We start from the raw sequence: 12,205 nt of genomic DNA, 5'->3' as shown, positions 1-12,205 counted from the left end.
ACCCCCATTAACCCTCATAACGATGAAAGTTGCAACCTGTAGAGTGATTACAAAAAAATATATATAATAAAAATGGGATGTATTACCGACTATTGCGATATCTCCGTCGTTTGAAAACCTACATCATTTTAGTTTACATGGTTGTACAGGTGATATTTTCTACTTTAATTGCCAGGTTTTGCTTTTGGTATATCCCTTATAGAAGCGGAGATAATAACATTGAAATAAAACGTTGACTTTTTCTCAAAATAAGTTTTTTGCCCACTCCGACCCCTGAATATTATCCAACCATCAACCAAATCAAATTTTCCGATCCGATGAAAATAGCGACCTCTTTGATTGCAAAAAAAAATTAAAAATGGGAAGTATTACGGACTATTGTGATATCTCCGTCGTTTGACAACCTACTTCAACCTATTTTGCATCATTGTGAAGGTGAGATTTTCTACTTTCATAGGCATGCTTTGCTTTTGGAAGGCCACCAGCCATAGCTGTGATACTCGACATTACAATTGAAATCCCAAAAATTAAAACTTGGGTTGGATTAACGACTTTTGCGACATCTCCGTTGTTTGTCCACCTACTCCAAACTACTTTGCATTGTTGTAAAGGTGAAGTTTTCCATTTTCATTATCAGGCTTTTTCCCCACATAAGTTTATTGACCATTCCGACCCCTGAATATGATCCGACCATCAATCAATAGGCTTCTTCCCCTCCAGAACCTCCATCAACCCACAATGATGATCCGACAAAAATGGCGACCTGTAGCGTGATTACAAGGTTTAGATGGACAGACGGACGGACTCACATAGCCAGATCGACTTAGCTCGTCGAGACATGAATTTTGGTATACATAAGTATGGGTCTACGACCAATATTTTTTTATAAATTAGGCGTATACCAAAATTCATATCTCCACGAGATAAAGCAATATTGAGATGTGAGTCCGTCCATTAAAAATTGCAATCACGCTACAAGCCGTAATTATGAACCAACCTTCACGAAATTTTGATCGGCGCGAAATTTTATATAAGGTTTGGGTTTACGACAGAGAAGTATGTAGTTTGCAATTTAACGTGATGATCAGGTAATATTTAGCGGGTTAAATGGACCAGAAGTTTTTAGTGAAATGACTATATCTTTATTCCTGGAAACTATGTTAAACCCATGTAAATTATATTTAGAAGAAGACCGCTTAAATTTTCGATTGATGCTAATTATGTTGATGTACATGGTCAGATAACGGAGTTACAGAATATGCAGGGATCACTCAGATTTAGTTATGGGTAGTGTAACCTTAATCACGCTGGAGGTCGCAGTTATAGTTCAAAACTGGATAGTGCCAATAAATGTTGATAATGATCGGATAGTATTTAGCGTGTAAAATTGGTAATCCCGTTTCGATAGGACTTGCGATTTCCAAGTAAATTGTAGTTTCAGAATCCGCAAAAAACTTCCTAGGTGTAAGCACCTTCTATTTAAAGTTGGTTCAGACTCACCGTGACATATAAGTATTTTTCCCTTATTGTTTTGGTTTGTTTACAAACCATGCTACAAAATTTAGCAACAATGACAGAATCATGATAGAGGAGTTCCCAGTTTTTTATTGATGCAAATTCCGATGTTGCACGGCGTTTTGAAGTTTTTATGCTACCTTCGATTAGAAGTAATGTAATACAAGGGTCACTAAAAGACCTTCTGGCCGAGGCAACACGCAGTGTCGCCAGGCGTCATTTGAATTTTTTTGGAAAGTTTGACAGTTTTTAGCCTAAGAGTACTCAGTACAGTTTGACATATGCCCATGTGTTGGGTTGTTTACAGTGGCTTGATTGAAACACTTCCAAAACATAGTTTGTGAACGTTTTACGTTGCTATTTTTCGGGTTCATAATTCGTCACCTGGGTCCATCTTATAAACGTCTTTTGAAGCGTCGTATTTTTTCGAAATATCATGCACCGATCGACAGGGGATCCAACGAGAAAAACACAATTTTTGTCGCGAAGTGCTTATGCAATATCAAATATTAGTTAGTGGAATAAATACCCAAGGATACCTCTATCTCACGGTATATAGCACTGCGTTCTTGCATTATCCGTTCGCACACGGCTTAATTTTTTCTGGCACAACGGCCTTTTTTGGGCGACCCTCACGAACTTCGTTCTTTTGGCGAGTGTCGGCCACGATTGAATTCATTAAATCAGTTTTTCATAGTGCTTATCGACATATGTACAAAGATTAAATTTGATCGATGCACTCTTGCCGTGATTATTCACGTCGGAAATTGTGAAAAATTATCGGACGAAAATTTTCACAAGTAAATTTCATTTTTTTTTTTTGCAAAGTAAATTCCATTTACGCTAAAAACGGTCAAACATTCACAAAAAATTTCAAATGACGACTAGCGACACTGCGTTTTGCCTAGGCCACAAGGTTTTTTAGTGACCATCGTACCTTGAAATATTAATATCTTTCATTGATCGAATCGGATGAAGTCACCAAAAGCTATTTCTAAATGTGTTTGGTATTTTTTTCTTTCTTAATACAATTTTTTTAATTTTTTTGTATTTATATTATTTTATACACTTGTAACCACTGTATTGAGGAACCTTATAACACCTCAATTATTCAAGTGCTCTAGTCCTATTAATATAATCAATAGGCCATAATTAAAATGGGTCATATGGGCAGATATTTTCTACAATGAAAACTGTCACCGAGCAAAGTCAACAACATGTGACAGAAACAACTACAGCAAAGTTATCAGCTATGACTAATGATGTTTTAGTTTTCAAAACGAAACTTTACAACCGCAGGCGGTACAAAAAGAAAAGCCCACATGAAGCAAAGATGTAGCTGCCGCACTTGTCTTCAATCTAAAACATCATTACCTGCTGCCTGTTAGTTTTTTCTTTGCTGTTTCATTTGCGGTTTGTTATGCTTTCGATTATGCTTTCCATTAGCAATGGCCAACTATTTTTCATATATAAATTGAAGATATTGGTCTATGCCAAAATTAGTTTACTTACAACGCTACAACACAACGGTATACTAATATTAACAACAACAAATAACTTTCGGGTTTAAAAGGAAACAGAGCCAAAACAAAGGATTACCAGCCAACACCAACAACAACAGCATTTCCAAGGATGTCTCTATACAATATTTTATTATTGGCCATTACGCTTCTAGTGGGCACCAGCCAGGCTGGTGTTATTGGCCACTATGATGGCAAATCATTGGAATCACATGATTTTAGCGATGATTTAGCAAAGAGTGCATCGGCCCATTATGAGTCGTTGGGCTCATTGGGTGATCACTTGGATGAATCACATTTTCCCTCGGACTTTGGTGAAAGTCATCAGAAGCAGGGAGATGAATACGCTGAAGGTAGCGAGCACATAGAATATGGAGCTCCATCGTATGAGCATGAATTCCATGAACCACAACATTATGAGCATGAATCGTTGTCTCTGCACCAACATTTGCATGATTTCGAGACCAAACCCGTGCCCGGTATAGATCATGGCAAAGGAGCTCTTAGCTATAGTACCACCTATGAATTCCCCAAGGACAACAGACCTTAAGTGCAGAAAGAGAGAGAACGCTGAATTAAAGAACTGAGAAGGTTGAAAAATCAAATAACTAAGAATGTGATGATAACTTAGAGAATTCAATGTGTGCAAGTGTGTATGTGTGTGTTGGAAAATTATTCAAAATCTAGTGGGAGTGGATGGACTACCCAATGTGATGTAACACTATCCTTTTTTCTCGAGAGCAACAGTGCCTCTGTTTTGTTTTACATTAATTTTGCCACTACTTAGCGGCAAGGTGTTACATGATACGAACAAATCTAGTTTTATGGCAAACAAAAAAATTTCATTCATTCATTCATCATCACAATTTTCATTTCAATTCATAACATTCCGTTTACGATGCCTATTATATGCGCTAACTGCCTGTTAAATAGACCAAAGAAAGCGTTTTTCACAACTTTACCAAACGTGAACAAAAATGTTTCAAGATTTTTGCATTGTTGAATACATTCGAAAATGGTTATAATGAACAGCGTAGAAGCGAATGTTGAAAACACAATGGGTTGGTTATCTATCAAATAAATCGCTTGATAAATCTGAATGTAAAAAATTACATGTAAAGACCACAAGTTAATATCATTTATCTAATTCCCTAAAACTTCTGTTCATTATAACCATGTTGGACTGTATTTCATTTTGCATACCCCAAAAGGTGGACACGTTCCAGGAAGATTGCTCGTTCACATTTGGTGTGAAAATTTTTTATTTGAATTTGCATGCTTTGTGTGTGTGTGTCTCTCTCATACATCATGTTCATTTTTGTGGTCTGACTGTTCATAGGTTAATTATCTGTTACCATTGTTGTTGTATTGTTGTTGTTTATTTTTAATTTCAGTATTTTTTGTTACTTTTTTGTTTATAATTATTAAATAATAATTATTGTGAAATAAATTAATTTTTAGTTAACTGATAAATGTTGATTGTTGTGTTGTCTATTTTGCGTGTCTGGGGCCAATTATTCGCTATTGGCCAATGGTCTAGTTTCCCACGATTACAAATTAAATACCCAATGGGGTTTTCTGTGCATAATTGAATAAATTAACCCATATTGCATTATAAATTGCAATATACGCTTCGGATATTATTTGGATGGATGAGGTGAGGGGAGTCAAATGAATAAATTGTAGTATGTTACAAAAGCCTTTGGGTATGTTAACAAAAGAATAAGCTTAATTTTCTTGCTGTTTAATCCATAATTTGTGGTGAAGAAGTTTTCGGACCTGTGGGCACCCTAAATACCAAATTATAGCCAATATAGAATGAACAAGTAAAAAGTCGTTTTTTCATACCCTGCACCATTAAATATTCTTAATTAAAATGGAATAATTAGTTTCCTTTACCATCCACAATTTTAGGTGCAACATTTTTTCGACCACGGATACCTCAAATGCCTAAATTATCTAATCAAATCTAAAAAAGTGTTCTACCAGGTGAAAGGTACCACCTACGGCGCTATATCAAAGTTTTGTAACTGCAGGGAACCTTAAACGTCAAATTACGGGTAGTTCCATCAAACAATGTAGCTAAGACCCTCAAAAGACCGAAAATCGGGAGGTACCCTTATATGGGGGCTATACCAAACCATGGCCCTATGTTAACGAATTTTAGTGAGGAAGTTTTGTGACCACTGAGAACCTCAATGTCAAATTACAGCTAGTTCGGTTAAAAATTGTAGCTAAATCCTCAAAATACCGAAAATCGGGTGGTACCGTTATACGGAGGCTATACCAAAACATGGACCTATGTCGACGATGTTTGGTGGAGAACTTTCGTGGCCTCTGAGAACATTAAATGCCAAATTACAGCTAGTTCGGTTAAAATATGTATTTAAAACTCTTAACATACCAAAAGTCGGTAGGTGCGTTATACCAAAGCATGGACCTATGTTGACGATTTTTGGTGGAGAAGTTTCGTGATCACTGAGAACCTTAAATGTCAAATTACAGCTAGTTCGGTTAAAAATTGTAGCTAAAATCCTCAAAATACCGAAAGTCGGGAGGTACTGTTATGTGGGGACTAAACCAAAACATGGACCTATGTCGACGATTTTTGGTGGAGAAATTCGTGCTGTCTGAGAACCTCAAATGTCAAATAACAGCCAGTTCGGTTAAAAATTGTACATAAAATCCTCAAAATATCGAAAATCGGGTGGTACCGTTATACTGGGCCTATAATATTTATATTTGCACTATACGCTTTTTTGGCACTAGGATCCCTAAGTGTCAAGTCATATGTAATCCGGTCTAAAAACATTAAAATACTTGAAATCGTGGGTGCCGTTCTATGGGAGATATTCCAAAACTAGTTTTAGAATATAAGTTTCTTGACCCTTGGGAACCCTAAATGTCAAATTATAGCTAATTCGGTCTGAAAGTGTAGCTAAAAACGTCAAAATACCGGAAATCGAAGGTACAGTTATATGGAAGCTATACCAAAACGTGGACCGATATAGCCCATTATCGAACTTCACCTGCCTGCAAACAAAAGACGCATCTTCCCAAAATGTATAGTGTCGCAAATGATTATTTTAATGCGTTACAAACGGAAAAACAAAATTATAGCTCAAATCCTCAAAATACCGATAATCGTTATACCGTTATATGGGGATATACTAAAACATGGACCTGCAGTAAACATTTTTGGTGAGAAGTTTTTGTGACCAGTGGGAACGTAGAATGTCAAATTGAAGATAGTTCGGTGAACAAATGTATTCAAACTCGAAAAAACACCTGAAATCGGGAGCTATACCAAAACATGGATCTATGTTGACAATTTTTGGTGGATAAGTTTTGTATAGTTTTGATAAGTATGTACAGAGTACAGATAGTTCGGTCAACAAATGTAGCTAAAAACCCCAAAATACTTAAAATCGGGGATGCCGTAATATGGGGTGCTATTACTTGCCTATGAAAAAATAAATACTCGGGTACAAAATTATAGCGTCCTAGCTTATTGTTGTAAAATAATTCAGCTAAATCTCGGGTTTTGTTGTTTTTAAATTTTAAAACAACAAGTTTTATTTAAAGTGGGATGTAGGTAAAATTGATTTAATTTCGGGAAAGGCAAAGAATACTAGTTTCGTCCAACGCCACTTGGACTCATCAGTTCTCTTAGTTCTTTGTATTGAAACAAAGAACTCTTCCCCAATTTTATGACGACCAGAGCTCAAGAATAAACATAACCGATGAATTCGTTTAAATGCGAATTCATCAGAAACATTTAAAAAATCTCGTAGCCGCATATGTAAACCAAGTAACTAGTCCTATCTTAATTATTGCGCAGATCGACTCAGAATTTTATCCTGATCAATAATATATATCGACATTTTTGTAGAAAAGTAACTTAAATTGAAACTGAGGTATGGGGTATTGTTACTCGCGAACAGTTGTACTATACCACAACATTTGAACGCATTTCGGTAAAATAAACTGTTTTAGCCCGATTCACCAATGGGTTCTTAACATAATAATTTGAGCGGAACTGTGGTCGCATTAATGTAAAACAAGTAAAAAAGTGTTAAGCTCGACCATAAAATATTCTGAAGTAAAACGGAAAAATTATTTCCTTTCCTGTACACAATTTTAGGAGGAGATATGCTGTGACCACTTATACTTAAATAAGGTAAAAAAAATCATAAAAACTGTATTCAATCGGTCGGGAACCTTATATGGGACTAAATCAAAGTGTGGACCTACTTTTTTAGCTGTGACCACTGGGAAACTCTAATGTCGAATTGCAGATACTTGGAACAAAAATTGTAGCTAAAATCCAAAAAACCGAAATCGGGAAAAACATGCACCTATGCTGACAGTTTTTGGTGGAGATGTTGTGCGACCACTGGGAACCTCAAACGACTTACAAACAGTTCGGTCGAAATTTGTAGCTAAAATCTTCAAAATACCGAAAATCGGGAGGTACCGTTACATGGGGGCTATACCAAACCATGGACCTATGCTGACAGTTTTTGGTTTAGATTTTTTGTGACCACTGGGAACCTCAAACGTCAATTTACAGGTAGTTAGGTCGCAAAATGTAGCTACAATCATCAAAATACTGAAAATCGGGAGGTAACGTTATATGGTGGCTATACCAAAACATGGACCTATGTTGACGGTGTTTAGTGGAGATATAGAGGAGCAATTACTAATGACGTAGGAATAAAACTTACCATAGTATTTGTGAACATTGAAAAATGGGATTACCAAGCAGGACTATAGGAAAAGTTTGGAGTTTCAATTAACTGACATAATTTCGCTTATGCATTTATCTAATGAAGTGCGATATATATACTAGTTACCAAGCTTTGCCTTCGTCTACCACAAAAACAACATCCTAATACGCCTGAAGATCGGCTTAACCACCCGTGAAACGTAGCGTAATGGTTGGATGCGTGGGACTTCGGTAGACTCCTAATTTTTCAATGTATATCTAAAGTACCCTACACCACTAGCCCTGTGCATAAGCTTTTCACTAGTTAACATTTTTTTGGGGAATATAATCCGACTACCACCAAACATAATATGTCTCTTTCTCTCTGATTGCAAAAAATGGACGAATTGGATGCATTACCGAGTATTGTGGTATCTCCCTTATTTGACCACCTACGCCAACCTACTTTACACTAATGTAACAGTAATATTTTCTTCTTCCATTGAGAGGTGGAATACCCCTACTAGAAGCCGATATATTCACAAAGAATAAAACTTTGAAGTTTTTCCCATTCCGACCCCTAAATATTATCCGACAATCACCAAAATCAATTCTTCCTCTGTGGGGCCCCCATCAACCACCAATATTTCGTAATATCAGATCAAAATTCCAACCCTAGCGTGATTACAAAAAAATGAAAAATTGGATATATTACTGATTATTGCGATATCTCGGTCGTTTGCCCACTTACGCCAACATACTTTGCATCAATATAAAGGAGATCTTTTCTTCTTCCATTGACGGGCTTTCCTTTTGGAATACATCTACCAGAAACGGAGATATTCACATAAGAAAAAAACGTTGACTTTTCTCCACATAACCTTTTTGCTTATTCCGACTTCTGAATATTTTCCGACCATCACCAAACATAATAGGCTTCTTCCTCTGTGGGACCCGCAGCAACTCCCAAAAAAATTGTGACGATCCGATCAAAATTGCTACCTGTAGCGTGATTACAAAAAAATCGGAAAATGGGATGCATTACCGACTATTGCGATATCTCTGTTGTTTGACCACCTACGACAACCTACTTCACATCGTTGTAAAGAAACAGAGATATTGGCTTTGAAATAAAACGTTGATCTTTTCTCCAAATAAGTTTTTTCAATAGGCTTCTTCCCCTCCGGGAACCTCATCAACACACAACATTTGGTGACGATCCGATCAAAATTGCGACCTGTAGCGTGATTACAAGGTTTAGATGGACAGACGGACGGACATTCGCAGATCGACTCAGCTCGTCGAGACATTCATTTTGGTATATATAAGTATGGGTCTACAACCATTATTTCGATGCGTTACAAACTTTTTGGCCAAAACCAACTTATAATACCCTCCCCACATAGTGGTGTAGGGTAAAAAAATCCAATTGGACTATTTATACGCCCGGGCACCACGTAATTCGCAATAATGTCATGATAGAGACAATTATAGCATGGGAGGAAAATGTGGTTCTCTACAGAAAACCCACTTTATATTAGGCAGTAGCCCCGTTATCTACCAAACTCATTATTGCCATTTGTATCAGTGGAAAGGTCAGTCGTTCTTTTTTCATATGTAGGCTACTTTGGCGGTATATGCCCTCCAGAAATTAAAATATGGACCAAATATAAAATGTTTATATTTTTCATACAAAAGTAATGGTCCATTTCACCTGCTAAATAATATCAGATCATCATCCAAAATTGTAGGCACCTTCTTCGACCTAAAGTCGTACCTCGTGCAAAATTTCGTAACTATTGAGTTATAATTGCGACCTCTAGCGTGTTTATTATTACACTACAAACAAATAATTGGTTATATAAGGCTGTAACTCTGTTATCTCATTATGTACACCAACACAATTGGCATCAATAGAAAGGTCAAAAGTTTATTTTCCAAGTATAGCTTACTTACCCGAAATATGTCTTCCAAGAACAAAGATATAGGCTGTATATTAATAATTTTCACACAAAAGTTGTGGTCCATTTAACCCTCTAAATATTAGAGTTGTGCCAAAAGAACTATATGGAACTATCTCCTTCACTTCGCAGTTCCAATGGCCACATTTTTTCTTTGAACAAACTGCGTATACTTACTATCACACGTTATATTTCATTATGTTACTCATACGTTCTGGAACTAGTACAAGGAACTAGGAACTAGATTACCCAACTCTACTAAATATTATCTGATCAGCATCTCAAATTGCAAGCTTCTTCTTCGTCATATAGTCTTACCTTATTTAAAATTTCGCGTTGATCGGACTATTATTGCGACCTACAGAGCCGCAACAAAATTGCATAAATATTATGTTTTTGGTCCATTTCACCCGCTAAATATTTCACGATCGTCACCAATAAAAATAGGGATCTATTCTGGTATGAACCCGACCTCCATACAAAATTTCGTGATGATCGGTCCATAATTGCGGCCTGGAATGTGATTACAATTTACAATGGACAGACGGACGGACGGACGCACATCTCAAAATCGCTTTATCTCGTCGAGATATGAAGATTTATTCTTTATTTATTTATTGAAACATTTTGTAAAGTAAGCCTGAAGGCCAATTAGTTTTACAATATTCATAAGAAGAGTTCCTACATATGAGGCGCTCAGCGCCAAAACGGCCTAACCCACATTTTCAAAAAAATCAAACTGACTATGCTGGACGGACCGGAACCTTTTGTAATACATACTAAAAAAAATCCCCAATTGCATAGATTAACCCTATGTTATTCTACATTTCGAAAACCGTTTCTCCTTTACTGAAAGTTGGAAAAAATGTGGACGCCAAAATGGCCTAAGCCACATAGACAAAATCGAATACTGGAAAAAATACGTGTGGGTTAGGCATGTTACGTTTTAGTCAGGAGTATATTTGAAAAATAATATAAAAATAAATTTTCGAGAAGACTTTGTAAGTATAAACCAAAGGATATGGAATAAAGTTAATAATGTATCGCGATCAATGTAGTGGCCAAAACCGTAACATAAGAATGAACACTATTTGCACATTCATAGTCAATAATTCGACCTTCTCAGTGGAACGTATAGACCACAAATTTTTAGTGTCTGGCCATTCATGCCTACCATGCGATCAAGATTTTAGTCTCATTGAAAAGGAAAAAATATTATAAGGGCATTTTTTACGTCTGATAATTGGGATCGTGTTATCCTCATGGCAAAAAGGGAACCATGTCACTTGGTAAAGATGACGACAGATGAAATAAAAAGCATACCCTCAATTGAGAAACTAGTATCAAACATAAAAATCTCCGAAGACAAGACTTCAAAAGTTGAATGGCATAAGATTCAGTGCCTTCGATTCCAAAATGCAAAGCCATTTATAATTCAATACACATATTCAAATAGCATAAATGTTTTATTTCAAGAAGTTAATATTTCAAAAAGGAACTGCAGCAAGTACGTAAATTTTGAATTGGAACCGCTTTATCCGGGAGGAATATTCATTAAAGTCGCAAAGTTTAAGGATTTACAGAAACTCAAACTGCAAATCATGCATTTTATAATAATTTAAAAACAAATTCGAGAGCCGAAGATGAAGACATCCAGGAAGAAGACCAATAATTTTTATTAATATGTATCAATTAAAATGCTCACAGTTATTTTTATTATTCATCTGTATAACTTTTGTTTTAATAAATGGAGACAAAATGGCCTAACCCTCAGTTCCTATCATTATATTTTTTTTAAATGGATGCCAAAACGGCCTAAGCCACTTTAATTTTTTATTAACTGATTAAAACAGTCTTTATCTATGTAAACTAATACCTAATGATTAACCTTAAACAAATATTACAACTAATATGTATTTATGATTAATAAAAAAATTATAAAAATATTTTAGAAACTTGTTTTCTTTGAACTTCGTTTTTCTAAAAACCACCTCTATGTGGGTTAGGCCGTTTTGGCGCTGAGCGCCTCATATGTGGTATACCACATTGGGGGTCTCCGGCGAATATTTCGCGCTGTTACATGAATTTTTACCAAAACAAACTTATAATACCCTTTCCACATAGTGGTGTAGGGTATAATCACTATAAATGACCTTCGCCTTAATAGGGCAAAAATAAAAAATTAAAAAATAATATTTGAGAGTTCTCCAACTATTTCGTTAAAATCCCATACAATAATTAATGTATACTGCAAAAACTTCACTAAGAAATATGGTTTACCATCGCAAAAGCTTAACTGCTTACTGTGGTAACTTATAAGAATAGGAAATTAAAGTTAATATTGAAATTAAAATCATTCAAAAAATATGAAAATAATAAAGCCTGTTAATCGCGAATTAGTTAAAGTCGGTTGATGCGCATCCGATTTTGGATTCATCGAATCAATCTCTTTCAATATATATGCATATTTCAATGTTTCACCCAGCGGACATTTTGTGCCG

At 35.8% G+C, this 12,205-nt stretch overlaps 1 protein-coding gene across 1 annotated transcript; it reads left to right on the top strand.

The window, feature by feature from the left end:
- Nucleotides 1–2,832: 2,832 nt before the first annotated feature.
- LOC141399945 (uncharacterized) lies at nucleotides 2,833–4,423 on the top strand. The gene has a single exon (XM_073979313.1). The coding sequence runs from the start codon at nucleotides 3,148–3,150 to the stop codon at nucleotides 3,583–3,585; it is 438 nt and encodes a 145-aa protein (XP_073835414.1). The 5' UTR covers nucleotides 2,833–3,147; the 3' UTR covers nucleotides 3,586–4,423.
- Nucleotides 4,424–12,205: the final 7,782 nt, after the last annotated feature.

This window comes from Musca autumnalis, unplaced genomic scaffold (genome assembly GCF_047663935.1).
Source record: "Musca autumnalis isolate F117 unplaced genomic scaffold, ASM4766393v1 scaffold_3, whole genome shotgun sequence".
Lineage (NCBI taxonomy): Eukaryota > Metazoa > Arthropoda > Insecta > Diptera > Muscidae > Musca > Musca autumnalis.
The sequence above is the reverse complement of the archived record's forward strand: the minus strand, read 5'-3'. Positions and strand labels throughout refer to the sequence as shown.